General features: G+C 41.6%; 3 protein-coding genes and 3 non-coding genes across 6 annotated transcripts; 5 read left to right on the top strand and 1 right to left on the bottom strand.

The window, feature by feature from the left end:
- The first annotated feature begins 2,113 nt into the window (after positions 1-2,113).
- LOC131471632 (uncharacterized) lies at positions 2,114-10,076 on the top strand. Its single transcript, XM_058648283.1, has 11 exons — positions 2,114-2,684; positions 3,323-3,691; positions 4,259-4,615; positions 5,447-5,800; positions 5,896-5,913; positions 6,299-6,362; positions 6,450-6,493; positions 7,393-7,543; positions 7,632-7,745; positions 8,985-9,052; positions 9,640-10,076. Exons 1-11 carry the CDS (start codon positions 2,292-2,294, stop codon positions 9,661-9,663), a joined length of 1,956 nt encoding a protein of 651 aa, XP_058504266.1. The 5' UTR covers positions 2,114-2,291; the 3' UTR covers positions 9,664-10,076.
- Positions 10,077-10,202: 126 nt separating this feature from the next.
- sri (sorcin) lies at positions 10,203-16,962 on the bottom strand. The gene is made up of 8 exons (XM_058648284.1): positions 16,749-16,962; positions 15,389-15,430; positions 15,218-15,287; positions 13,607-13,650; positions 13,027-13,174; positions 11,320-11,433; positions 10,698-10,756; positions 10,203-10,477 (listed from the first exon to the last, which is right to left on the bottom strand). Exons 1-8 carry the CDS (start codon positions 16,752-16,754, stop codon positions 10,451-10,453), a joined length of 510 nt encoding a protein of 169 aa, XP_058504267.1. The 5' UTR covers positions 16,755-16,962; the 3' UTR covers positions 10,203-10,450.
- Positions 11,858-11,930, top strand: trnav-aac (transfer RNA valine (anticodon AAC)). The gene has a single exon. It is a non-coding gene; the product is annotated as a tRNA-Val (tRNA).
- Positions 12,256-12,328, top strand: trnav-aac (transfer RNA valine (anticodon AAC)). The gene has a single exon. It is a non-coding gene; the product is annotated as a tRNA-Val (tRNA).
- trnav-cac (transfer RNA valine (anticodon CAC)) lies at positions 12,634-12,706 on the top strand. Its single transcript has one exon. It is a non-coding gene; the product is annotated as a tRNA-Val (tRNA).
- Positions 16,963-17,832: 870 nt separating the features above from the next.
- aldh5a1 (aldehyde dehydrogenase 5 family, member A1 (succinate-semialdehyde dehydrogenase)) lies at positions 17,833-24,643 on the top strand. Its single transcript, XM_058647481.1, has 10 exons — positions 17,833-18,234; positions 19,306-19,389; positions 19,936-20,106; positions 20,955-21,071; positions 21,425-21,568; positions 21,695-21,838; positions 22,272-22,430; positions 22,515-22,678; positions 23,541-23,599; positions 24,296-24,643. Exons 1-10 carry the CDS (start codon positions 17,947-17,949, stop codon positions 24,505-24,507), a joined length of 1,542 nt encoding a protein of 513 aa, XP_058503464.1. The 5' UTR covers positions 17,833-17,946; the 3' UTR covers positions 24,508-24,643.
- Positions 24,644-24,879: the final 236 nt, after the last annotated feature.

The following is a 24,879-nucleotide window of genomic DNA, read 5'->3' as shown; positions in this document are numbered from 1 at the left end:
ACGTTACATTTCCATTGCTGTCAAATCAGCTACCCCTGAGGTGGGATCCTGAGGGATGGGGGGCGGAAATCACTCCCAGTTCCAACTTCCAAGTATGTAAATGGAACGCAGCATTAACATTTGTAATTTACGAAGGCTCTATGCAAATGCTAGTAAAACACCGCTTAATTTGAAAGTGAAAGAACCTTTTTTCGGGAAAACGTCGACCCTATAACTATTGTTCGTAAACCTTAATCCATCAATTTATATTTATGATATTTTAAACCCATGTTTCCCAAATGATGGGACGTGGCCTAAACATGAGCGTAGTCTCTGACAAACTCACCTTTGTGTTGAAGAATCACCATCAAACAGAATTTGGAAAAATTTAAACTGGATTTCGTGGAAATGGAGCCTCCTTAGTGGCGCTAACGAGGTTCACTTCACCCACCTCAGCAAACACTTACCGACACATACTGGCTCAGCTCGGTTTGAATCAGTTTCTTCAGCTCCAGAAAGTCCAGCTTGTAATGGTCACCATAGTGGGAGGCGTATTTGAAGAACATCTCGGTCATCGTGTCCATGGCTATCTCCAGTTTGCTCAGTCCGAACTTTACGGGTTCAACTGTGCACATTTTGGTGACGTATGTCTGTGGAGTGTAAGAGAGTGAGATAAAATGAAAACGGCGAGAGATACTATTTCAACCCAAACAATCTGAAAGAGCTTGTTTTACCTGAACATTTAAAAAAAATAAAAAAAAATCAATTTTAAAACAATGAAATGAGCCCTTCGAGGTCAGTGAAAGTAAAGGTTTTTGCAAATGTTTTGAAAATCCTCACAATAAACCTGGGATTTATCGACTCACCGCTGAGAAGCTGCCGAAGATGAAGCAGAGACAATGTGAAGAAGAGATGACTTCTCTGTCCTCGTCTCCTCACATTTATACGCCAGTCTCTGCTGATGAAATCAGGCGTCTGTCTCTCTGTCATCAAGAGATGATCAGATTTAAAAGATTAGTTAATTTTTTTTACGAACAATTAAAAAAATGTTGTCAAACAAGGTCAGGCAGACAGTACTTGTCGCCTCACTGTATTTGTCGTCTTACTGTATTTGTCGTCTTACTGTATTTGTCGTCTTACTGTATTTGTTGTCTCACTGTATTTGTTGTCTCACTGTATTTGTGGCCTCACTGTATTTGTCATCTCACTGTATTTGTCGTCTTACTGTATTTGCTGTCTCACTGTATTTGTCGTCTTACTGTATTTGCTGTCTCACTGTATTTGTTGTCTCACTGTATTTGTGGCCTCACTGTATTTGTCGTCTCACTGTATTTGTGGCCTCACTGTATTTGTCATCTCACTGTATTTGTCGTCTTACTGTATTTGTTGTCTCACTGTATTTGTTGTCTCACTGTATTTGTGGCCTCACTGTATTTGTCGTCTCACTGTATTTGTGGCCTCACTGTATTTGTCATCTCACTGTATTTGTCGTCTTACTGTATTTGCTGTCTCACTGTATTTGTCGTCTTACTGTATTTGCTGTCTCACTGTATTTGTTGTCTCACTGTATTTGTTGTCTCACTGTATTTGTGGCCTCACTGTAATTGTCATCTCACTGTATTTGTCGTCTTACTGTATTTGCTGTCTCACTATATTTGTCGCCTCACTGGATTTGTCGCCTCACTGGATTTGTTTTCTCATTTGTGGCCTCAGAGGCTAAAATCAATTTTTCCCCATGTTTCTGTTGGCAGACATGTTTTCGGTAATATCACTCAGAGCTAAGGCAGCATTGATTGTGTTTGTACCTCATACAAAGTGAACCACCCTTTTCACTATGAACATGTGATATTAATCAACCACTTTCTTTTGCACATCTGTCTCCTTGTGAGATTCAACACATCCTCTTCATACCATGTGGTGAATTCTGGCAATCCAAGTTCCACAGAACACAACAAACATTATTACCCAATCCCTCTCATGCTGGAACACTCTCCCTCCAGGGTTGTTGTTCCAGCTTTATGCAACAAACTCTCGCCCCCCAAGGTTATGCAGGAAACACATAATCACAAGCAGATGTGGAGCTGGAGCTGAAACCCTGCAGCTCTGAGACCAGTTTGGCTCTGGTTTTCTGTCAAGTCTCCTGCTGTTGTGTGACTGTTGCTGTGATCCTAAATCAGTGGCTTGTGTGAGAAACTCCATTTGTGGACTCGTACTCCACCTCCACAGAGTAGAAAAGAGACGCACTGGTGTCAGAGTCCACTGGCTTTGTTGAGCAGTGCAGTGCAGTGCTGCTCTGGAGGGAATCGAACGCCATGTGGAATTTCATCCTGGTCTCTCTGGGGTTGCTGCTGTCTCCCCGCCCGGCTCACAGCATCAGAGATGATAGGTCAAATTGCAAGCCTGTAACAGCAAGCTTCTGTCAAGGTGTGGGCTACACCTCAACCTCTTATCCCAGTGGCATTTCAGGTTACAGCCTGCAGCAGATCGGGCAGATTGTGGAGACGGCCTGTTCCACGGAGGTGGCGACATTAATGTGTCGCGTTGCCATGCCTGAATGCAGCTCAGACGACGACAGCCGGACGAAGCCTTGTCGATCTCTCTGTGAGAAAGTCAAGACGGACTGCGAGTCTGCGATCAGAGCAAAGCGGCTGTCCTGGCCAACAAAGCTCCGCTGTGAAGCACTACCAGTGTCTAACTGCGCACAGGTAACTATTGAAATAATCCAAATGTAGAGTTCCGGGCATCATGTGACCTGGTTTGTTTACTCCGCCATGTTGGCAGGAAAAGCTCCTGTAAAAATGAAGTGTACCAGTGCTGGTTTCACACCATGAGATTTCACTGTCACTTTAAATCCACAGAGATCAAGATAAAATAATTGTTTTTAATAAATGTAAAAACTTGACGGTCATGGAAAGTTAAATTTCCCTTAAGTTTACCCTAAACTGCAGACCGGGAAGCAGTGAATCTAACCCTAACCCATGGAAATATGAGTTCTGTACATCACGTCGTCATTGACAGGATTCGTCATGCATACTTCTCATTACCGAAAGTCCTAGCTCGTTTGCGATATCTATAAAATTAAAAAACTATGGACTAGTGATCTGTCCAGGGTGTAGCTCCGCCTTTCACCCTATGTCAGCTGAGATTGGTACAGCACCCCAATGTGAGGGTGAATGGTTGTTTGCCCTGTGATGGACTGATGACCTGTCCATGGTGTGACCCTGCCTTTCATGCTATGTCAGCCAGGGTTGGCTCCAGTGGCCCTGCGATCCTCATGTGGAGGATAAAGTGGTAGACAATGATTGAATGATCTCCATTTCTGTTTTGTTTTTTTTCTTAACAGGGTAAAGAAACCAGAATTACTCCGACTCCTCCAACAGCAACATGTCAGGCGATCACCATCCCTCTCTGCAAAGACCTGCTCTACACTGAGACCGTGCTGCCCAACCTTCTGGGTCACAAATCCCAGGAGGAGGCCAACCTGGACATTCATCCGTACTATCCTCTAGTGAAAGTGGAGTGCTCCCCTCACCTGAAGCCTTTCCTCTGCTCCCTCTTCACTCCGCAGTGTGTGGCAGGAAAGGCTCTTCAGCCATGTAGAACACTCTGTGAGAAGGCCCGGTCCGACTGCGGGTCGCTGATGAGCAGGTTTGGCTTTGCGTGGCCTGAGTCTTTCAGGTGTGACGCTTTTACCACAGAATCATGTCAACAGGTGAGTCTGCAGGAGGACAGAGAGACGATTACTGAAGACACAAATCCAGCTTTTGCTTTTCCTGAGAGCTGAGGCTCTCGATCCAAATCCCCAAATTTGAAATTTGAAGCTGCGGTTGGCGGTGACTGTTGGAAAACAGTTGAGTTTCATGCACAGATTAATAAAATATTGACTCTGTCAGTCCTGAACTCAGATTATCACGGAGGGACCCACTTGTGTCATACCTAACATTGATACTGAGAAGCTAATAGGCTTGCTAAGACATTAAGAGGTTAGCTCCTAGTCATTAAGAAATGAGTTGGTGGAAAAACTAAGATGCTAGCTGCTAGTTTCTCCCAATCTAGTCACTAGTTGCCTTCTAGCTACTAACCTAGCTGCAACAGTAGCATAATTCCTAAACAGTTGAATGATTGCCAGAGTATGGAAAGTGAAAGTTATCTTGGACAAAGGGGGCAGAAGAACTCACTGAACATTTCTGACAGACACAAAATCAAAATAAATCCAGGCGGCCTGAATATTATGATGCTCATAAGAGGGTTAAACTGAGTGTGCTTCTGTTATCTCCAGGACGATCTTGTTGCCCAACCATCCTTGACATGTCAGACGATCACCGTCCCTCTCTGCAAAGACCTGCCCTACACTGAGACCGTGCTGCCCAACCTTCTGGGCCACAAATCCCAGGAGGAGGCCAACCTGGAGATAAACCAGTTCAGTCCTCTAGTGAAAGTGGAGTGCTCCCCTCACCTAAAGCCCTTCCTCTGCTCCCTCTACACTCCGCCATGTGTGGCAGGAAAAGCCCGCCCACCTTGCAGAACGCTCTGTGAGCAGGCTCGGTCCGGCTGCGAGTTGCTGATGAGCAGGTTCGGTTTCGTGTGGCCTGAAGCTTTCAGGTGTGAAGCTTTTACCACAGAATCATGTCAACAGGTGAGTCTGCACAAGGAGAGACACAAGAAAATCACAAGTGTTGTTATTGCTTGGTATTGCTAACAATGGCTAGCCCAAGATATGTTTGCGTCCATGGTTTTTGACGACTTCTCAACTGAAATTCGGTCGACACAGAAGTGCCAAAACTGACAGTTCCGACTTCCACTGTGGATGGAACGCAACATGAGTGTTCCATTATAAAAGGGACCGCCTTGATCTTGGGCCGCCACCTTGATCTTGGGCTGCCGCCATGTTTCTGCCCCAGCCTTGTAGCCTATATCCTGTTTTGAGTGATGAGGTTTCTATGCAAACGATGGTGAGCAGCTTTGCTAACATAAGCTCCTCGACTATTATATTATATTAGCCTTAATTATTTTAGACTTAAACTAAACAAGTTAGTCACTGAGAAATTAATAAGTTAGCTGCTAGTTGCTCAGAATTTAAGAGACAAGCTGCTGGTTGTCAACACGCTACTGCTACTAGCAGCTAGTTGCTATAAGGCAGCTGTAGCATGATAAGTTAGGTGCAACGTGCTCATGAGGAAAGCAAGTCTCATGAGACTTTTCAATGAGAGTTTGAAGACACAGTGAGGAGCTAGGTATTATAAGAAGTGTTTTAGGAACAAATTACAGACTAAAGCTTTAACTGAGTGAAAGGGAAATGGATGTTAACCCTTTGTTAAGCGGCTAACATCAGTCCTCTCTGGCTGCCATGTTTTCACAGAGAGACTAATCTCCTGCTCATATTTCACGTCTGTGCCCGACCTTTGTGTAATGACCGTCTTTCGCCAAAGGTGTCAGTACAGTATGTTGCGTGTGTGTGTTGTTGCAGTATGGAGTGGGCACCAGCGGGGACATGTGCGAGCCCATCACCATCCCCCTGTGTCAGGGTTTGTCTTACAACCAGACCACCACCCAGAATCTCCTGGGACACGCAAATCAAGGAGAAGCCATGGCGAGGATGTCCTTTTTCAACTCCTTGGTGCAGACCATGTGCTCGGAGGACATCCGCCTCTTGCTGTGCAGGGTGTACGCCCCCGAGTGTGTGGCTGGGGAAGTGCAGCGGCCCTGCAGGTCTTTCTGTGAGAGAGCCAAACAGGGCTGCGAAGATCGGATGAAAGCTTTTGGCATTTCCTGGCCACCAGAGCTGCAGTGTAACTCATTCCCAGAAGAAATGTGTGCATCGGTAAGTTATATTTAAATGATAGTTAAATTTGGTGCAAATTAAAAGGGTCTTCATCTGACTTGTTTTTTCCTACTACTTTTTCTCTTCTCCAACAGGAAGAACGCAGGACTGAGGTATTTGAGTTCTATTTCCTTATGTCAACTCCTCACTAAAGTGTTTTATAATTGCCTAAATCATTAAACTATGAGTTTTCTTTTGTTGCTGATTAATCACACATGTTGCTACAGTAACTCTCTGTTTTGATAATTGTTTGGTATTCTTTATTTATTCTACCATCAAAACAAAATGTCTGACTTTTGTTCTTTCACAGCAGCCATTTTGTTCTTCTTCTTTCTTACGAGACCATTTTCTTCTTCCTATAAGAAGAAGCAGAACATGTTTATTTTCAGTGGTCATTTTGTTTCAAATTAGAAATCAGCCTTTTGTTCTTCTTTCCTTCAAACAGAAAACAGATGATAACTCACGTTTAACGCTGTTTTTTGTGGGTTTTTCCCACAGATGCTGAACGCTGAAGGTGTCCTCGCTAAACTGAACGCTGGAGGATTTTCTGTTCGTGGCAAATGTCTGTTTGTATTTAGTGCTGATTTCAACACGTTTCTTGTGAGTGAAATATTCTGACGCTCACTCGCGTTTTTCTACCCCTTTACAGCCCTGAGTCTGAGAACCGCTCGCCTTCTGCTGACGCTCATGGACGTATCCTCTAAGCAACTTTGTCTACATGCACACCGCACTCATGTTTTCATGTAACAAAAATGTGTTTGAGCTTCATATCAGCAGTGATCTGCCTCCTCATTAATGGTGCATTCCAGTCAGAGTTGGAAGTTGCAATTTCCTAATTTGGAAGGTCGGAGCAACCTCACCTAATTCCAAAATCTACTTATAATTCCAAATTCTACTTAAAGTTCCAAAATCTACTTAGAAATCCAAATTCTACTTATAATTCCAAAATCTACTTAGAAATCCAAATTCTACTTATAATTCCAAAATCTACTTAGAAATCCAAATTCTACTTATAATTCCAAAATCTACTTATAATTCCAAAATCTTCTTAAAGTTCCAAAATCTGCTTATGATTCCTTTGAAATTTTAATCCACTGATTCTAATGATTCAGTTTCACCCAACACAACTGCTTTAAAAGTCACAAGTTTCTGTGTTTTCAGGCAGCTGTGCGGTGATGACTCCACCCACTTTGAGGAGGAGCTATGAAGTCATGGAAAACAACAAGACTGAAACTAAACTGGGTGGAGTTAGATTTTTTGATGGAAAAGTGACATATTTATCTCACAGTGAATCAGTCGTACACTTTATCGACTGCTAACAATGGCTCGTCCACGTTTACGCCCTGTGACGTGATGTCACTCCCAGTTCCAACTTCCGATGTAAATGGAACACAGCTGAAAATGTAGATCACGTGACCGGTCAGGTTCACTTGTCAGACAGGTGTGAACAGAAAATGGTGGAAAGTCAAACCAGAAATTTTTTGTGTCAAAAGTGAGTGCAGATGACCACCAGGGGGCGACTCCAAACCAATGGGATAGAATGAATAGAAGTCTGGGGGAAATTGATCTCAGTTCTTTAACAGCACATTCAGACAGATGTGACACGAGACCTGGACGCGGTGGAGTTCTTCAAACTGGAGCATTACATGGCCACTCTCAGGAGGGAATACGTGGAGAGCTACGAGAGGAGGAATCCACCGTCTGTCACTCAAAGACAAATGAAAAAGGCTCTGTCCGACCGCGGTAAATACTCAGTCATCACTGCGAAATAACCCTGGAGGAGGCTGGTGAGCGAGCTGACGTGTCCTCTTTGATTTCTGTTGTCACGCAGGCTTCGCCGTCGACGACGACACCTTCACAACTCTGTGGCAACAGCACGGTTCTCAAGATGGCATCAACTACGACGAGTACACGGCCGCCGTGACCAAACTCCACATCCTCAAAGGTAAATATCCAATCCAATCCAACTTTATTTATAAAGCACTTTAAAAAACAACAACAGCTGAAACAAAATGCTGTACAACAGAGATAAATAAGATAAATAAAATATAAGAAATGACAACAAGAAATAAAACGTACAATAAAATACTGTAGAAAGTATTAATAAAACACAAATGAAAAAGTCATACAATAAAACTATAAAAAGATAAAAACCAATGTCTCATACTGGGTTGAAAGCCAAAGAGTAAAATGGGTTTTAAGATGTGTTTTAAAAGTGGAAATATCAGCAGGTTTATGCTGTGTTCACACCGAGGCCACAGGTTTACGTACAAAGTCCATGCACAGATACGCAAAACTGCGTCCGACGCTCGACTTAAGTGTTTTCAACTTTTGTGAAAGATGGCGCTGTCGTGGCAACGCGATGGTCGCCGGCGGGCCAGACTCTGCTCGGGGAAACATGTTATTTAGACGCTTTATATGTTGTAGAAACGTCTGCAGAGAAGAAACCATCGTCACGCTGAGCCGCACACGACGTGGAGCGTTCCTCGAAGTTAACGTGAAACTCGGAGCGACGGTGTGAACACAGCAAAAGACACGACGACGATGATGTGCCAGAAAATGAAATCTGTCTGATTCGGTGTTGTGTCCTGAGTTTTCTAATGAATCACTGTACGAGACACAGTCGAGGCTGATTTATGTCACGTCACAAAAGACTCGCCTGATAAAAGCTTCAATACGTCGTTCTTCGTGAACAGAAACAATGTCACGTTATTTGTTTGCTGCTTCTTTCATCTGAAAACTGACGCTGTCAAACTAAATTGTCAGACTTTAGACATACTTTTCCAACAGGGAACTGACGTTTGTAAACCACTCACTCTCCCACACCAAAGCCCATAGAGAAAATCAGTGATTTTAGCTCACGGGAACACAGGAGCTGCTGGTCTACTTCTGCCCCGTGTGGTCACTTTGTGTCACTGAAGTAAATCTGAATAAAGGATTTATTTATTTTGTCAACACAGAATTGACAAAATAAGACGTTTGAACTCAACGATGAAGGCAGCAGTGGATCAACAACTCCTGTGTGTGTGTGTGTGTGTCAGTGATTTTCTCTCTGGGGTTTGGTGTGGGAGAGTGAGTGAGTTACAAACTTATATTTTGTGGTCAAAAATCTTCAAACATGACGGCCATTTTGTGAATGACAGTCCAGAACCTTTTTTGACATTAAACACAAACTTGTGTCCAGAACGTTTCACCGCTCGTCTGCTCAGTTTACCATGTGACTGTGAGGTGAGCAGCTTTTCCCTTAAACAGGTGAGTTCATGTTTTTATCTGTTTACCTTAACTTTAAGTAAAAATACTGACACATCTTTACCATAACTTCTTCACCTTAACTTCTTTACCTTAACTTATTCATCTTAGCTTCTTCACCTTAACTTCTTCACCTTAACTTATTTAACTTAACTTCTTTACCTTAACTTCTTCATCTGAACCTATTTACCTTAACTTTTTGACCTTAACTTCTTTGCCTTAACTTCTTCATCTTAGCTTCTTTACCTTAACTTTTCATCTTAACTTCTTGACCTTAACTCGAGCAGCAGCTCTGTCACAGAGAAAACCACAGCACGCCCATGTTTACATGTCACTGATGCTTATTATCTATTATCTGCTTTATCTCTAAACTCATGATGGGAAACAAATGTGAAGTTGATAAATGAGGTTCAGGGTTTGTCCCTGTCCGTCCTGTCTGTCCTGTCCTTCATGTCCTTCATGTCCTTCACGTTTAGCTCTGTTTTTTCTATGAAACGAGTCCAAGTTAATGATGAAATATAAGCTCTCTGTTGCTGCACATTAAAGGTTCAGTGTGATACTAATTCTTTTCTCTATTTTTCTCTTTTCAGTTCCTAAAATCAGCCATAATCTGAAAACACACACACACATGCACACACACACACACCAGCAGAGGAGGAGAATCTTTTTCTTCTTTTTATTTGATTGAAACTGATCCTGAATGAAGCTGTAGTTTCTTTTTCCTGAAGTTTGAATCTTTGTCGGTTTGATTCATGTTCTCAGATGAAAGCATGAAAATCTGTAACACTCACATTTAAAAAAAACAAACTCAAGTTTGTAAACCACTCACTCTCCCACACCAAACCCCATAGAGAAAATCAGTGATTTTAGCTCACAGGGACACAGGAGCTGCTGGTCTAATGCTGCCTCGTGTGGTCACTTTGTGTCACTAAAGTATGTCTAAATTAAATATTTTAAAAGCTGAAAAGACAAAAATAAGACATTTGAACTTAGTGATGGAGGCAACAGTGGATCAACAACTCCTGTGTGCTGTGATGTTAAATCACTGATTTTCTCAATGGGGTTTGGTGTGGGAGAGTGAGTGGTTTACACGCCTCAGTTTATAAGTGAAGCATCAAATGTATTTTATATTTTATGATAAAAAGATAAAAGACACTGTTTACACGTCTGTTTATTCACTTCATGTGTTCACATCCTGGCCAGCACTTCATACATCACATGGTTACTGTCGAGGTTAAAGGTCATAAATGAATGAGGGCGACTACTTACTGCAGAACACAGGAGCACACGCACCCTCTTGTGGTTGCTCTTGGTACATAACATTAAAAAAAAAATGGAATGGTGTCTGAGACGTTTACAAACACAGATGTAGAAATAATCTGGTCCCGTTGTTTCACTCGTTCACACGCTCATCGTGACCTGGATGAACTGCAGAGAGAGACAGATGCAGTGTAAAGTGCAGCAAAGTGCTTCCATTCATTTTAATAGTTCAAAAGTAAAACAGCTGGCAGTGTTTTCCAGACGTCGCAGCATGGACTTTATTCCCATAATATTACCACTTCATTCCCATCATTTTACCACTGTATTCCCATAATACTAAGACAACTCATTTTAAACAAAAGATCAAAGTAAATAAAAAACGACTTACATCATCATACTGAAAGGAGGCGTGGCCACTGCGGCTGGTGTCTCTCCTTTGGAATTGATCTGGAAAAAAAGGAGAAAAAGTTTATTTGTCTTTAGTTTGCGATTGACAGCAGCAGGGGGCGCTCACAGCACAGTCAGCGCTCACTGGTGTTTTGTTCACTTTCAATGACTCATGTATACGCAGGTATTCATGTATTCTCAAAAACTTTTAAGGACCTTGATTTTTTTTTCAAATTTCATCTCAACTTCTTTCTTGTACAAAATTCAAGCACTTTCAATGACCTATGTCAATTTAGGGAGATTTAAAAAAAACTTCAATGTCCTTGAAATTTTATTTTTTCAAATCTATACACTTTTCAAAAACTTTCAACGGCCTTGGAATAATTTTTTTCCCACATGTATACACTTTCAAAGATTTCAAGGACCCGTGAAGACACTGAAGGTCTCATTGGTGGTGGGAGACATTTACTCATCAACTAAACTTTAAAATTCAAACAACTTCAATGACTCATGTCTACTTATCAAAAACTTTCAAGGGCCTTGATTTTTTTTGCAAATTCAAAAACTTTCCAGGATTTCAAGGCCCTGTGTAAACACACAGAGAGCACTGAGCGCTCACTCACCGGTCATACAGCGGAGTCGAACACTGCAGCCAATAAACTCATCAAAGGGGATTCTCCCGCTGACGCTGTAGCGTCTAATGATGCCGTTCAAAGCGTTAGGACTCAGATTATAACCTGCACACAAATACACACACACATTAATCACAAAGAATCCTGAAGTAAATCCAAGAAATATATCTATAATAGGATTTTGCGTAGATAATCATCATAAATGAGTGAAGTACAGTAAATATTACTAATACATTATATATATATGTATAATATACATAGAATTTGACCATAGTGAAATCTATGTCACACATAAATCTCTTTCATGTAAAGAAATAAAGCAGCAGGTTCTATCTGAAATGAAAAGGTAATAAGATCATAAACAGTAGATTATATTTAATTTTACAGTGTATTCACGTTGTATTGTCACTCTCCTTTACTCTGATTACGTGTTATTACGTGTTTATAACTAGAATAAGCATATAATAGCACATTATAACACATAATATGTTATTTGGTTCACCTGAACAAAACAGAATATGGACCGCAAGTTTCCGTAGTGTAGTGGTTATCACGTTCGCCTAACACGCGAAAGGTCCCCGGTTCGAGACCGGGCGGAAACACATGATTTGTTTCTCATTTTCTCCGCACTCCTTCTCTCCAGATTAAGTGAACAGTTGATGTGGGATTTAAAATTGTGGATTATTTTTGTACTGAAATAATCTGATTATTTATAGTAAAAAAAAATAATAATAATAATTTAATATGATTACGTTTACAAAATAGTCTGATTAAACCCACTGACGTAATCCGATTTTTAACTCCCTCAGTAATAAATAACAGAATTAGAGAGACGCTCAAACGATCTAATTAAAACCACCGAATTAATCCTGTGATATGTTGTAATATGTGTAACAAGAGCATAACTGCATCCTTTCGACGTCACCAGTTTCCGTAGTGTAGTGGTTATCACGTTCGCCTAACACGCGAAAGGTCCCCGGTTCGAGACCGGGCGGAAACACATGGTTTTTTTTTTCCCCGCACTCCTCTTCTACAGATTTAGTGAGCAGTCTGTATTTATTTCTACATTTATTTCTGTATTTATTTATACATAAGTCAGGTTTCGTCCTCCATAGAAATGAGACAAACTCTGCTCTTAGATTTCGGATATCGTCGTCACATCATGATAAAGTATCTGTGATTTGATTTTTCCTGGTTTAAAAGCTCAAAAACAGTAGATTATAATGTGTGATTTTATACATATTCAGAACACATGATATGTAATACATGTACTAAAAGGTAAACATCGCAATTGTATGATCACCAGTTTCCGTAGTGTAGTGGTTATCACGTTCGCCTCACACGCGAAAGGTCCCCGGTTCGAAACCGGGCGGAAACATTTCTTTGATTTTTTTTTTTTTTTCTTTTTCTCCCACTCGTCTTCACATTAAATGCACAGTTGTTGTGGAACTCAAGACAGACTCATAATAAGCACAGATTATTTATAAGACATATCAACATGTTAATCCTAAATCAGTGAGCTCATGACCACAGACCAGAGTCATGATTGAACCACGCCGTGATGAATTTAACGAAGACTAATTTGCAAATGCTAAACTTTGGCACACGGTGGCGGCGACGCACAACGAATGCTAATAATTAACTTATCTACTGTGTGTGTGTGGTAAGGTGGGTGCCGGTGCTTTGCTTTTCCTGTACCCATGGTAACGAGGGCTTGCTGCAGCTCCTGGGCCTCCACGGTTCCACTGCGGTCGCGGTCGTAGGACGCAAACGTGTTCTTCCAGCCGTTCAGAGCCTGCCACAGCTCCTTGAACTCCTGAAAGCCCATGGAGCCGGACATGTCCCTCTGAGACACCACACAGTCAGTCAAGGGTCCACAACACCACACATGATGTAATGATTATACTATACACTGAAGTTTGTAAACCACTCACTCTCCCACACCAAACCTCATAGAGAAAATCGGTGATTTTAGCCGGCGGGGACACAGGAGCTGCTGATCTACTACTGCCTCGAGTGGCCACTGAAGTCACTCTGAACAAAGGACTCCAAATGCTGAAGTGACAAAATCCGACTTTTGAACATAGTGATGGAGGCAGCAGTGGATCAACAACTCCTGTGTGCTGTGATGTTAAAATCTTCTGTAATAATTGACTCCACGTGACAGATTTGATTGGGTGAGTGATTGCGTTTCCTGGTAGCCATGTTGTTCAACCATCATAAAAAAACAACAACCCTGAACTATCCCTTTACATGTAACCATCTGGGTGAAGGATACATCCAGCATGGTGATCATCAGTCGACAGGTATCCAGGCTGAACGCTGTTAAACACACACACACACAAGACACATGATTAAAACTGTCAGATGTCATAACTCATGGTGAAACGCTGCACAACATGTGTAATACAGTAGCTTTTAAGTTGTTTAAACTTAAAATTAATTACAATTTTCCTGTTTTAAGAAATAGAATCTGCCAATGAGATGAGCAAACTTCAGACCTCACGTTCTGGACAAAAATGAGACACAAGTGGACAAAACTTAAGAAAGTTGTTCTCATAATAAGCACATTCTGTCGTGTAAGAAATGTTTATTTAAATCTGGTCACCATCTGTGAGCGTGAATTTGACTTCTAAAACATTTACTAACATATTATTATGACCACGTTTGACATTCTTCTTAATATTAGTTTATTTTTCCAGAAAGAAGGAATCTTTTGGGTTTTTTCAGGTCATGTGATACTGATATTATTTCCAGCTTGTAATTGTGCACACGTTTGTAACCAAACTTTGTAATTTCCCCACATTTTCTGTCAGTTTCAACCATCAGGAGATAAAAAAACAACACTTCCTCTTTGCAGCCGTCGTGTGAATGAACACAACTTTACTAAAAGTCAAGTGAGAAGCAGAAAAACAGCTGAGAGGAGCTGACACTGAGAGGAGCTGACAAAAACAACTACTAACTACGAAATCTATTACTAACTACGAAAACAACCACTAACTACGAAAACTATTACTAACTATGTGTAGGAGCCACACATTGCTTGCGGGGGATAATTTGGGCTTTGATTTGCTTGGTACGGTTGCCACGGTGATATGTGGGGTTTGGGTCACGTGGGCACCGTAGATGGCAGTCGTAGGTTATAATTAGGGGCTGAATCACCTGCACTGGGAGGAGAGAGGAGAGTCAGGTAGCCGTCATTTTTGTTGACCGCTTTTTGTTCAGTTATGATACACATACGCAAACAGTGCACGTACTACATCTTACCTGCGTGTGTATTTCCAAATAGCCGCTGTAGTAGCTGTTATGTTTATCATTAAACATCCTGAAACTTGCTTACCCGGCAGCGCATCATACAAACATACAGGACCTATCTCCTCTCAAGCGACGTTAAAGGGCTGGAAAGTCGCAACACTATGAAAACAACCACTAACTACAAAAACAACTACTAACTACGAAAACTATTACTAACTATGAAAACAACTACTAACTACAAAAACAACCACTAACTACTAAAACAACCACTAACTACAAAAACTATTACTAACTACTAAAACTACAACTAACTACTAAAACAACTGACTACGAAAACAACCACTAACTACTAAAACAACTAACTACGAAAACAACTAACTACTAAAACAACAACTAACTACTAAAACAACAACTAACTACTAAAACACCTAACTACTACTTCTAAATTCAGATTGTGTATATTTGACACAGAGGTAAATCTTTGATAGTATATAATCTTTATTCTTATTTTTCTCACTTAATCTTACGTTAGTTAAATGTCTTAGTAAAGTCTGTGAATCTCACAAGAGTCAATATCTATATAAATGATGTTCATATTATATATTATATAGAGGAAGAAGCCTGAAGTTCTTACGCTGATATGAGCCAGCGATGCCGGACTGTGTGAGACAGCGCTGCAGCTCGTCTGCTGAGATCTGTCCGTCCTGTCACAGGGAAAACACACACACACACACACACACAGATGATAAAGTTCCTGATATGTGTGTGCTGATTTATTGGGAGAAATGTTCCTTTAATCATTTACCTGTCCTGCCACAGCTGTGAAATATCCGTAGAGAGGATCTTGCTGCAGAGACGAAGAAGAGACAAAGGTTTAGAGTGGGGGGAGGGGCCACAGGTGACCCTAACGACCGTCATCTAGAACCCAAACTCATGACCTGAAACTGGTTCATAAAGTGAATGAACTGCATTGTCCCGTACGCAGGAACCAAACCTGCAATTACAAACATTCTGTTCCGACAAGATGCTGAAAAACTAGTTTCCACGTTACTTCATCTGGTTCCCTTTACAATCTAGAATTCAGTTTGAAATCCTCATTTACATAAAACTTCATGACCTGGGCGTGGCTGCACCAGCGTACGTTCAGGATTTAGTCGGTGCTAAACAACTGCCATAGCCTGAGGAAAGCTAGCAGTTTGCTTACTGTGGTTGCACCAGATCAATTTACGCAATCTCGTAGCTAAGCTATGACGTTCTGACAACGAGCGGCTGACGCAATCAGTCAGCGCCGCACTGCAGAATGTACACAGTGGCTGCAGAAACCCATTGAAATGCTAGCATAAAGCTAGCATCACTGGCCCACCGCGTGGCTGGTATCAACCACCGCGTGTCAATGAATTACAAACTTGAAAAGATGAAGGTGGAGCCTCATTCTGCTCCGAGAGGTGGTTTATTGCAGAAACTAGCACGCTCATGATTTTGATTATTTGGTCATGTTGGACAGACCATCAGTACTAACTAGCATTTATCTATCTATCTATCTATCTATCTGTCTTTCTGTCTATCACTATTATAAATAACACTATTATACCACTAAGATATTATTAATGTTTTTACAACTACTCTGACAGAAGTCAATTCAGCTGTTATTACATATATAAATGTATACATATAATATATATACATATATTTATATATATTTATATATATATATATATATATATATATATATATATATATACGTCGTTTCGTCTGTCCCTGACATGACATTATTACACCAACTCTAATCACATCATATCCATTAAAATTATTTCATAACATAAAAAGCATTGTTCCTGAATGAAATGAGAGACCACACGACCCATCAGTGGGTCCCGACCCGGTGTTTGAAAACCAGGGAGCGATGCACACACCGATAATATCGCCTCACTCCCAAGTCACAGTAGAACAAAAACACAGCAGCTCCTGTTTCAGTAGGAAGTGAAAACACTTGTTAGTTCAGTACTGGAGTTAAGGTGTAAAAACATTTAAACTTCCAGACTTTAACATATCTATGGTTTAATTTCCATCGACTCCCGCCCTGCTGCTGCTGCTGCCGGGGGGGACACAACCAGGACCCGGACCAGGACTAGTCTGTCCCGGGACGGCCGTCGTTGGATTCTTACCGCCATTGAGACTCCGGATTCCTGCGTCGTTTCCCGTGTGAAGTGAGAGACAGAAAGTGGAGCAGTAGAGTCAGCTGAACGCGAGACAAGCGAGAGACAGGCGAGAGACAAACGAGAGACAAACGGGAGGAGAGGAGAGGACACTGAGGAAATATGTTGACAGGGAGCCGTAGGCAACAGGGCGGGACTAATCACGCCCACAAACGGAAGTCCTGCCGTTCGAGAAGCGTCTGGCTGCAGCCTGTCGCGCTTACGACACGCCTTCCCTCTCACGACACGCCCCAACCTTGAATTTAACGTTGGGGTTTCGAAACGAAGCGTGTCCCGATGAGTTCTTACTACCCGCGTGTATTTATTATAGAAGCACAGACACACCTACTTTCACTTTAAGGCAGTGAAAAGCTTTACTATTGTGTTTGTGCAGTGTCACGTGGTTAACGAACCAGCTGAAACCAAATGAGACGTTTAAATGCCCTCCTTACAGTGGACTTTACGGTAAAAATGCATAGGACCAAACAATCAAGCTAATTTGTACGGAAATCAGCATCCGGTTTTCAAAATAAAAATAGTGAACCCACTATATTTTGAGCTAAGGTATGAAGACGTAAACACACTTTAACTGACAGTTTTTGAGAAATTTCAAATTAATTTTAAGTATGTTACTAGTCAGATGTCCTTGACTACTGTGACAACCCTGCTAGTCTTGTTCAGAACTTATGGAGAAACCTTTTAATTGCGAATCAAAGTTGGGAATTTCTTTATAACAAATGTCAACGTTGGACTTCTAATTTGAAAGTTCTCAAATATCTGATTTCAAGTATGTTAGTAGTCTTGAACACAGCCCTGCTAGTCTTCTTCAGAAGTTATGGAAAAATTCTCTGTACAGTTTAAGTCTGTTTATGCCTTCATATATTAGCTCAAAATCCAGTTAGAAGGTCTCTGAATCTCACATGTTTATTTTGTGTCATTATTATTATTGTGCTTTCAAACGTGCACTCACAGAGTGGGCTCACGGTTTTATTTTGAAAACCGGATGCTGATTTCCTTACAAATCAGCTTGATTCTTTGGTCGTTCTTCTTTTTTTTTTTTTTATGAAAGGAGGGCATTGAAAGTCAGCGTCAGATCGCTTCACCACGGAGAAACGAGTGTCACTCATCTTGGCCGCAGTACAGAAAGAACCGAACAAACACTCGTATTATGTCAGCCATCTCTGTGCTGAGGACTCGCTGCTTCCTCCGGCACGTCCTCCCCGGCCTGCCCGCCGCCATGCACAGGAACTACAGCCTGGATGTCACCGCTCCTCTGCTCCGTACGCAGGGCTACGTAGACGGCCGCTGGGTCACCGCTGCCTCGGTGTTCCCCGTCGTGGACCCGGCCACCGGCCAGGAGATCGCCCGGGTGACGGACTGTGGCGCGGCTGAGGCCAAGCAGGCGGTGGACGCTGCGTACAAGGCGTTTTACTCCTGGAAGCAGTACACAGCTAAGGTAGGACGTTACACCGTACTCCATTCATAACACAGTCGAATCGACACAAACACTTCGTGTGTGGTCAGAAAAGCAACGTAAGTATGTGAGACACGATTCAGATTTTCTTACGTCTAACATGGTATTCACAAGAAAACACACATTTTAGAAAACACCCAGTTTAGATGAAAAACACTTCGGCGTGCTAGTTTCGCGATACAGACGAAGCTAGCTCCGTCGCTGTTAAATTCCAGTAGGAAAATGGCTAATTTAACATAAATGTTGGATTTCCACCCAGAAAAAGCCCCAAAACGAATGTAATTCTTATTTGGATATAATTGAACGTATATCCGGCTGAGGCCAAATGCTATGTATATGATAATTTTAGATAGAATTGCGACTTTATCTTTACTTTCCAATCACCTGCTGCCTCGGCGCATGTTTTGCAGATGAAGTTACATGAACGTGGATTAGTTCGGGTTTTCTCCAAAGAGTACGAACATTTTGTTTCGCGATGTAAACAGAGTTCGCCGAAGTGGAGAAGTACTACACATTGTTCGAAAAACACGGTGTCTAAGTTTATTGAGTATTTAATCTTGTCAAAAACATTCGTGGCGACATTAAAACGAGAAAACTGAATGGGGATTTGCTCTAAGTGATTTCGTCATGGATGAAACGCAGGTGTCTTTTTTTTAGAGTCTGGACTCTGAACTAAAGACTTTATTTTGGAAATGTGTGACTAGTGTCATTGAGGAGTTATCTTTCAAACTATGTTTGTTTGTAAAAGTATTAAAGGGATATATTGGGTGCTTTTCCCGTCAGTCTTTGTTTTAGTCTATTTATTTATTTATAATCAATTGTATTAAATTTGGATTAATGCCATTTAAACCAGGTTATAGTCACTACCTGAACGTGCTGCCTCCATCACTTATTTCAAATGTGTTATTTTGTGACGTTTTGGGTTTGAAATCCTTCATTTGAATCTAACTAAATGAAATGAACTTGAACAAATGAGGCAGCAGTAGACCAGCAGCTCCATATTAATGAAGTTTAAAGCTGAAAAAACATGTCTTCTCTTTTTTTGCCCTGTAGGAGCGGAGCCTCCTGCTGAGGAAGTGGTTCGACCTCATGATTCTGCATAAAGACGACCTGGCCAAACTGATCACGTTTGAGTGTGTGAGTGTTGCATAGATAAAGGGGACTCTAAATCACTGCTTTATCTCATCAGTAAACGACCTTTTTACAATTAAAATAGATGTTTATTAATGCTAAAAGTCCGTAGAGAAAATCATTGTATTTCGCTCACAGGGTCACAGGAGCTGCTGTAATACTCTCGCCCTTGTTTGGTCCCTTTGTGTCACAGACGTAAACCTGAATAAAGGATTTCAAACGCAGAAGTTATAAAATGACACATTTGAACTTAGTGATAGAGGCAGCGGTTAATCAACAACTTCTTTTATGCTGTGATGTTAAATCACTGATTATCTCTATGGACTTTGGTGTGAGGGAGTGACCGTTTTTAGTGTGTCTAACATTGAGATAAATTGACAGATAAATTCTCAAGCTATTGTAGACTTAAGCAAACATAGATTTTAGAAGGTTTTATGTGGCCAAAATCCCCCGTGTGTCAGTCATGTTTTCCCTGAGTGTGTGTTGCTTCCTGTCGGCACAGATGCAAACAGTGTCAGTAACTCACACAACTTCTGTTTGGACGTTTCACAGGGCAAGCCCATGCGTGAGTCTCTCGGGGAGATCGCGTACGCCGCCTCGTTCCTGGAGTGGTTTTCGGAGGAGGCTCGTCGAGTTTACGGCGACATCGTCCCGTCGCCTGCCAGAGACAGAAAGATCCTCCTCCTCAAACAGCCAGTGGGCGTCAGCTCCATCATCACACCAGTGAGTGGACGATCATTTGGATCAAATATAGTTTTTTAGGAATGATGATTTTGAATAAATATCTAATAGCGAATATTTTGACAGGAATTGCGATTGTAATGTGATTTGCGATATCAGAGGCAATGGTCATTATTACATCATTATTTTAATTTTAATTTTGTGTGATATTTGTGCAGATCTGTGAGAAACAAAGATGTCCCCTTCACTCTGTAGAATATGATGTGTATGAGGCAAGACAATAATTCATCTAAATAGATATTTTGACACATTTTGGCCGTAACAAATATTGCGCCTCCTGCGATTTGAGTAAAATTACAGTAGGTCATATTGCGATTTTGATCAAATTTAGATGAATTTTTCAGCCTTATAATTTTTGCAGCTACAATCCTGCTTTACCATCTTGTTACAGAGCCTTTTCCAGCAGGAGATTAAAGACTTTCTTAACCACTCACTCACTCGCACCAAATTCCATTGAGAAAACCACTGTCTTTAGCCCACAAGGACTCAAGTTTTGCGGGTCTATTTCTGCCATGTGTGATGACACATTTGAACCTGCTTATGGAGGCAGAAGTGGATCGACAACTCCTGTTTGCTGTGATGTTAAATCGTTAGTTTTCTCTATGGAGTTTGACAAAGCTGCACAAAAAATCCCTTCTGTCCCTTTTAAAGGTTACAGGTGATGTTTTGAAATCTTAAAAAGAATAAAATACAAATTTCCACATAATGTGGGTCATCTTTGAAAGTTATAGGCCTGTAAAGGTCTATTACAACCGTCTTTCTTGCCGTCTTTTTATCCAAAATCTGTGTCACTGTTGCCATAAATGTAAATGTTTGGGGTTTTTTCACAGTGGAACTTTCCCAGTGCCATGATCACCAGGAAGGTGGGAGCTGCTCTGGGCGCCGGCTGCACGGTGGTGGTCAAACCTGCGGAGGACACGCCGCTGTCGGCTCTCGCCCTGGCCGAGGTCAGTCAAGTCCCGATTAATGGATAATGGATCATTTTCACAATCAATTAACAATCGATTAATTGACTAGTTGTTTGGTTCAGAAAATGTCAGAAAATGTTCATCTAAAGTCTGTCAAAATGAATCAGATTTAATGATTTTTTTTGTTGTTAGATGGAGCAAAGAAACCAGAAAATATTCACATTTAAGAAGCTGAAAAATCTGAAAACTTAGTTTTTAACACATAAAGAATTACAATTATTGTCTCAACCTAATTTCCTTCTGTAGCAAGTTAATTTCACATGAACATAATTTTCACATATAAGAGAAAATCTCAATATTTCACATTATTTTGTTTGTTTGTGTGTGTGTAGTTGGCAGAGCAGGCCGGGATCCCAGCTGGGGTTTTTAATGTGGTTCCTTGCTCCAGAGAAAAGATGCAGTCGGTGGGTGAGGTTCTCTGCACCGACCCCCTGGTGTCAAAGATCTCCTTCACTGGCTCCACGGCTACTGGGAAGGTAAAGTCTCTGAGTCCTGTCTCATTAAATTAAATTAAATTAAATTAAATTAAATTAAATTAAATTAAATTAAATTAAATTAAACATTTTATTCAAAGTGACAGTAAGTGAATTGTTTCCTTGCAGATTCTGTTAAAAATGGCCGCCGACACCGTGAAGAAGGCGTCCATGGAGCTGGGTGGCCACGCCCCTTTCATTGTGTTTGACAGCGCCGATGTCGACAAGGCGGTGGGCGGAGCCATGGGATCCAAGTTCAGGAACTCTGGACAGGTAACGGATACAGCCTTGAAGTTCCACAGCAATTTGGAAAAAAAGAAAAATTCATGGCCCTTGAAAGTTTTTGAATTTGAAAAAAATGTTGAGAGTTCTTGAAAGTTTTTGAAAACATGAAGATAGAAATGACTACATAACTAAACACCACCTGAGTGTAATCAGTTCACCAAAGTATGACATCATTACTGTGTCAGTAAATGCAGAAAAATAAGTATGTCGTTAAAAAAATGTCTTTTATGTTTTCATTTGCCAAATGCTCATGTTTTAAACTATTGTTAAAAACTTTAAATGTATATTAAAGCTACAGTTTGTCGCTAAACTGATGCCATAATGGTGAAAAGGTTGCTTCTTCTGTGGACTGTGGTCCCCACTAAAGTGTATAAACCTGTATGTGTTGTTTTCTGACTCCACTTCTTCCTTGTTCTTGTAGACGTGTGTGTGTTCAAACCGCTTTCTGGTCCAGACCGGTATCTATGACCTCTTCGTTGAGAAACTGGGCCGAGCGATGGACGCCGAGCTGCGCCTGGGTCACGGCTCTGACCCCAACACCACCCAGGGTCCGCTCATCAACACCAGAGCCGCAGAGAAGGTAGAAAGACATTGGTTTCTCACAGTGACTGAAGCTCTTTGTGTCCGTGAGGTCTGTTTCATCGTGAGACTCTCTGTCCCTCAGGTGGTCCACCAGATCTCAGACGCTGTGTCCCAGGGAGCGAAGGTGTTGAGGGGAGGGAAGCGTCTGGACGGATCGTTCATGGAGCCGACTCTGCTGACCGATGTCTCCACAGACATGCTCTGCACCAAGGAGGAGACGTTCGGTCCACTGCTGCCTGTCATCAGGTCTCAACTTTTTTATAAAAATCTGGTTCCCACAGGGAAATAGCCCTAAATAGACATGGGTCATTAAAAGTTTGTAGAGTTCTCAACGGGTCGGGCTGGCCCGACAAACCGGCAAGCCGGGTTCGTGCCGATTAATGTGCAAATGAGGCGGGTCGGATCGGGCCTCGCGCTTCCTTTTTTCCACTCATAAAACACATTTCTTGCAGGTTGTAAATGACATGTTGTTTGTTATGAATCATCTCTGTTCGCGTGTGGTCGCAAGTTAGTGTCATTTTTGGAGCCCGTTTATGATGCTCCTCGTGAACCGGAGGGGGACAAATATCCCACTCTGCATCTTGTGCTGCTATGGGCAGAACACAAAGCTGTGACATTTGTACTGGACTGTACTGTGGTACTGGAGGACCCAGATAACGCGAGCCAGGAGACGGGTGCTGCGTTAACAACAGCAGCAGCAGCAGCAGCAGCAGCAGCAGCGCCCGTCTCCCGCTGCAAAGAAAACACCACACTTCGATCAATGGGAAAAGGCTTGAAGGGTTGTAATTTTCAGGCCCGTTGGGAATTCTAAAAGTTTGTGAATTTGGAAAAAAAAATAATCAAGGCCCTTGAAAGTTTTTTAAAACCACCTTTACGTAGACATATGTCATTGAAAGTTTGTGAATTTGAAAAAAATAAATAAACTTCAAGGACCTTGAAAGTTTTTGAAAATTGCCCTAAAAAGACATGGGTCAATCATAATCTTTTACGACTTAGGAAATGATTTATTTTTAATGGAAACTTTGATAGTGGTGATTTGTTTTCAGATCTGTTTTTAAAGCACATGTCATATTTCTGAAGATGAAAACATCTTGTTTGTGTTTCACAGGTTTAACACAGAGGAAGAGGCTCTGTCCATCGCCAACGCGTCTAATGTCGGACTGGCAGGTGAGAGCTCGTGTGACAAGTCATGTGGTCAGTTTTTAGAGGCTGATACGGATCAATCCCAGTGATCCTGAAGAGGAGACACTCACTGGATGATCTCGTTAGAGGATTTTATCAATAACAAAACAGTTTAGGCATTAATACTTTTATTGATACTTCCTTGGAACATTTTGGTGTGTTTGAACTTGGCTAAGTGTTCAAACTCGAAACCTTTTAAAAGAAAATAAACTAAATATTCAGGAAAAAAAATGGGTTGAAGGCTGAAGTCATTCCCGCATGGTCCAGCAGGGGGTGCTCCGAGCATAACCTGGCCTTAGATCCATATTGAATGGCCACTTTTGTACTGACCAATAAGGAACCAGCACCAGTTTTAGTTCAGTTTCTCGATTTACATTCGACATGGGTCATTTTTGAAAACTGTCCCAAATAATCATGGGTCAATAAAGTTTGTGAATTTGAAAAAAAATTCAAGGCCCTTGAAAGTTTTTGAAAACTGTCCCAAATAACCATGGGTCATTGAAGTTTGTGAATTTGAAAAAAAAAATTGTTTCAAGGCTCTTGGAAGTTTTGGAAAACTGCCTTAAGTAGACATGGGTCAGTTTTTAAATTTGAAAAAATAAATAAATTCAAGGCCCTTGAAGGTTTCAGTTTCTTGATTTCTGCTTTTCTTTCCTTTTTTTCCTCCTTACCTCTCCTCAGGTTACTTCTACTCCCAGGACCCGGCTCAGATGTGGCGGGTGGCCGAAGCACTGGAGGTGGGTCTGGTGGGCGTGAACGAGGGCCTGCTCTCCACCCCAGAGGCCACCTTCGGTGGCGTCAAACAGTCCGGGTTGGGCCGTGAGGGCGCAAAGTACGGCATTGACGAGTACCTGGAAGTCAAGTACATGTGCTTTGGGGGTCTGACACCCTGAGCCGTGACGCCGCAACACCCCCCCCGTCCGGCAGAAGGTGCACCAGAGGTTTGACTAGATGACTACGTTGTTTGTGAAAGTCCCTGTAAAATACAGAGATTCTCCTCTTTACGCACAATATATGTTAGAAAATAGACTGAGAGTGTGTTCTCTGTTCTGTTTTTATCTTGATGACACAGTGGAGCCATAGTTCATCATAACTCCTCCTCCTCCTCAAACGCTGTAATGATTTTAAAACCCTGTAGCTACCTGAGACGTCTTTGTCCTGAAAGCGTTTCTCACCTCGATGCAAAACGCGCAGAAAAGCTCTGACACAATATCGAAAATTCCTAAAAATTAGGAAAATGAAGTAGAGAAGAACAAAAACGGACT

This window comes from Solea solea, chromosome 13, assembly GCF_958295425.1.
Source record: "Solea solea chromosome 13, fSolSol10.1, whole genome shotgun sequence".
Taxonomy (NCBI): Eukaryota; Metazoa; Chordata; class Actinopteri; order Pleuronectiformes; family Soleidae; genus Solea; species Solea solea.
This window is presented reverse-complemented; position numbering and strand designations above follow the sequence as displayed.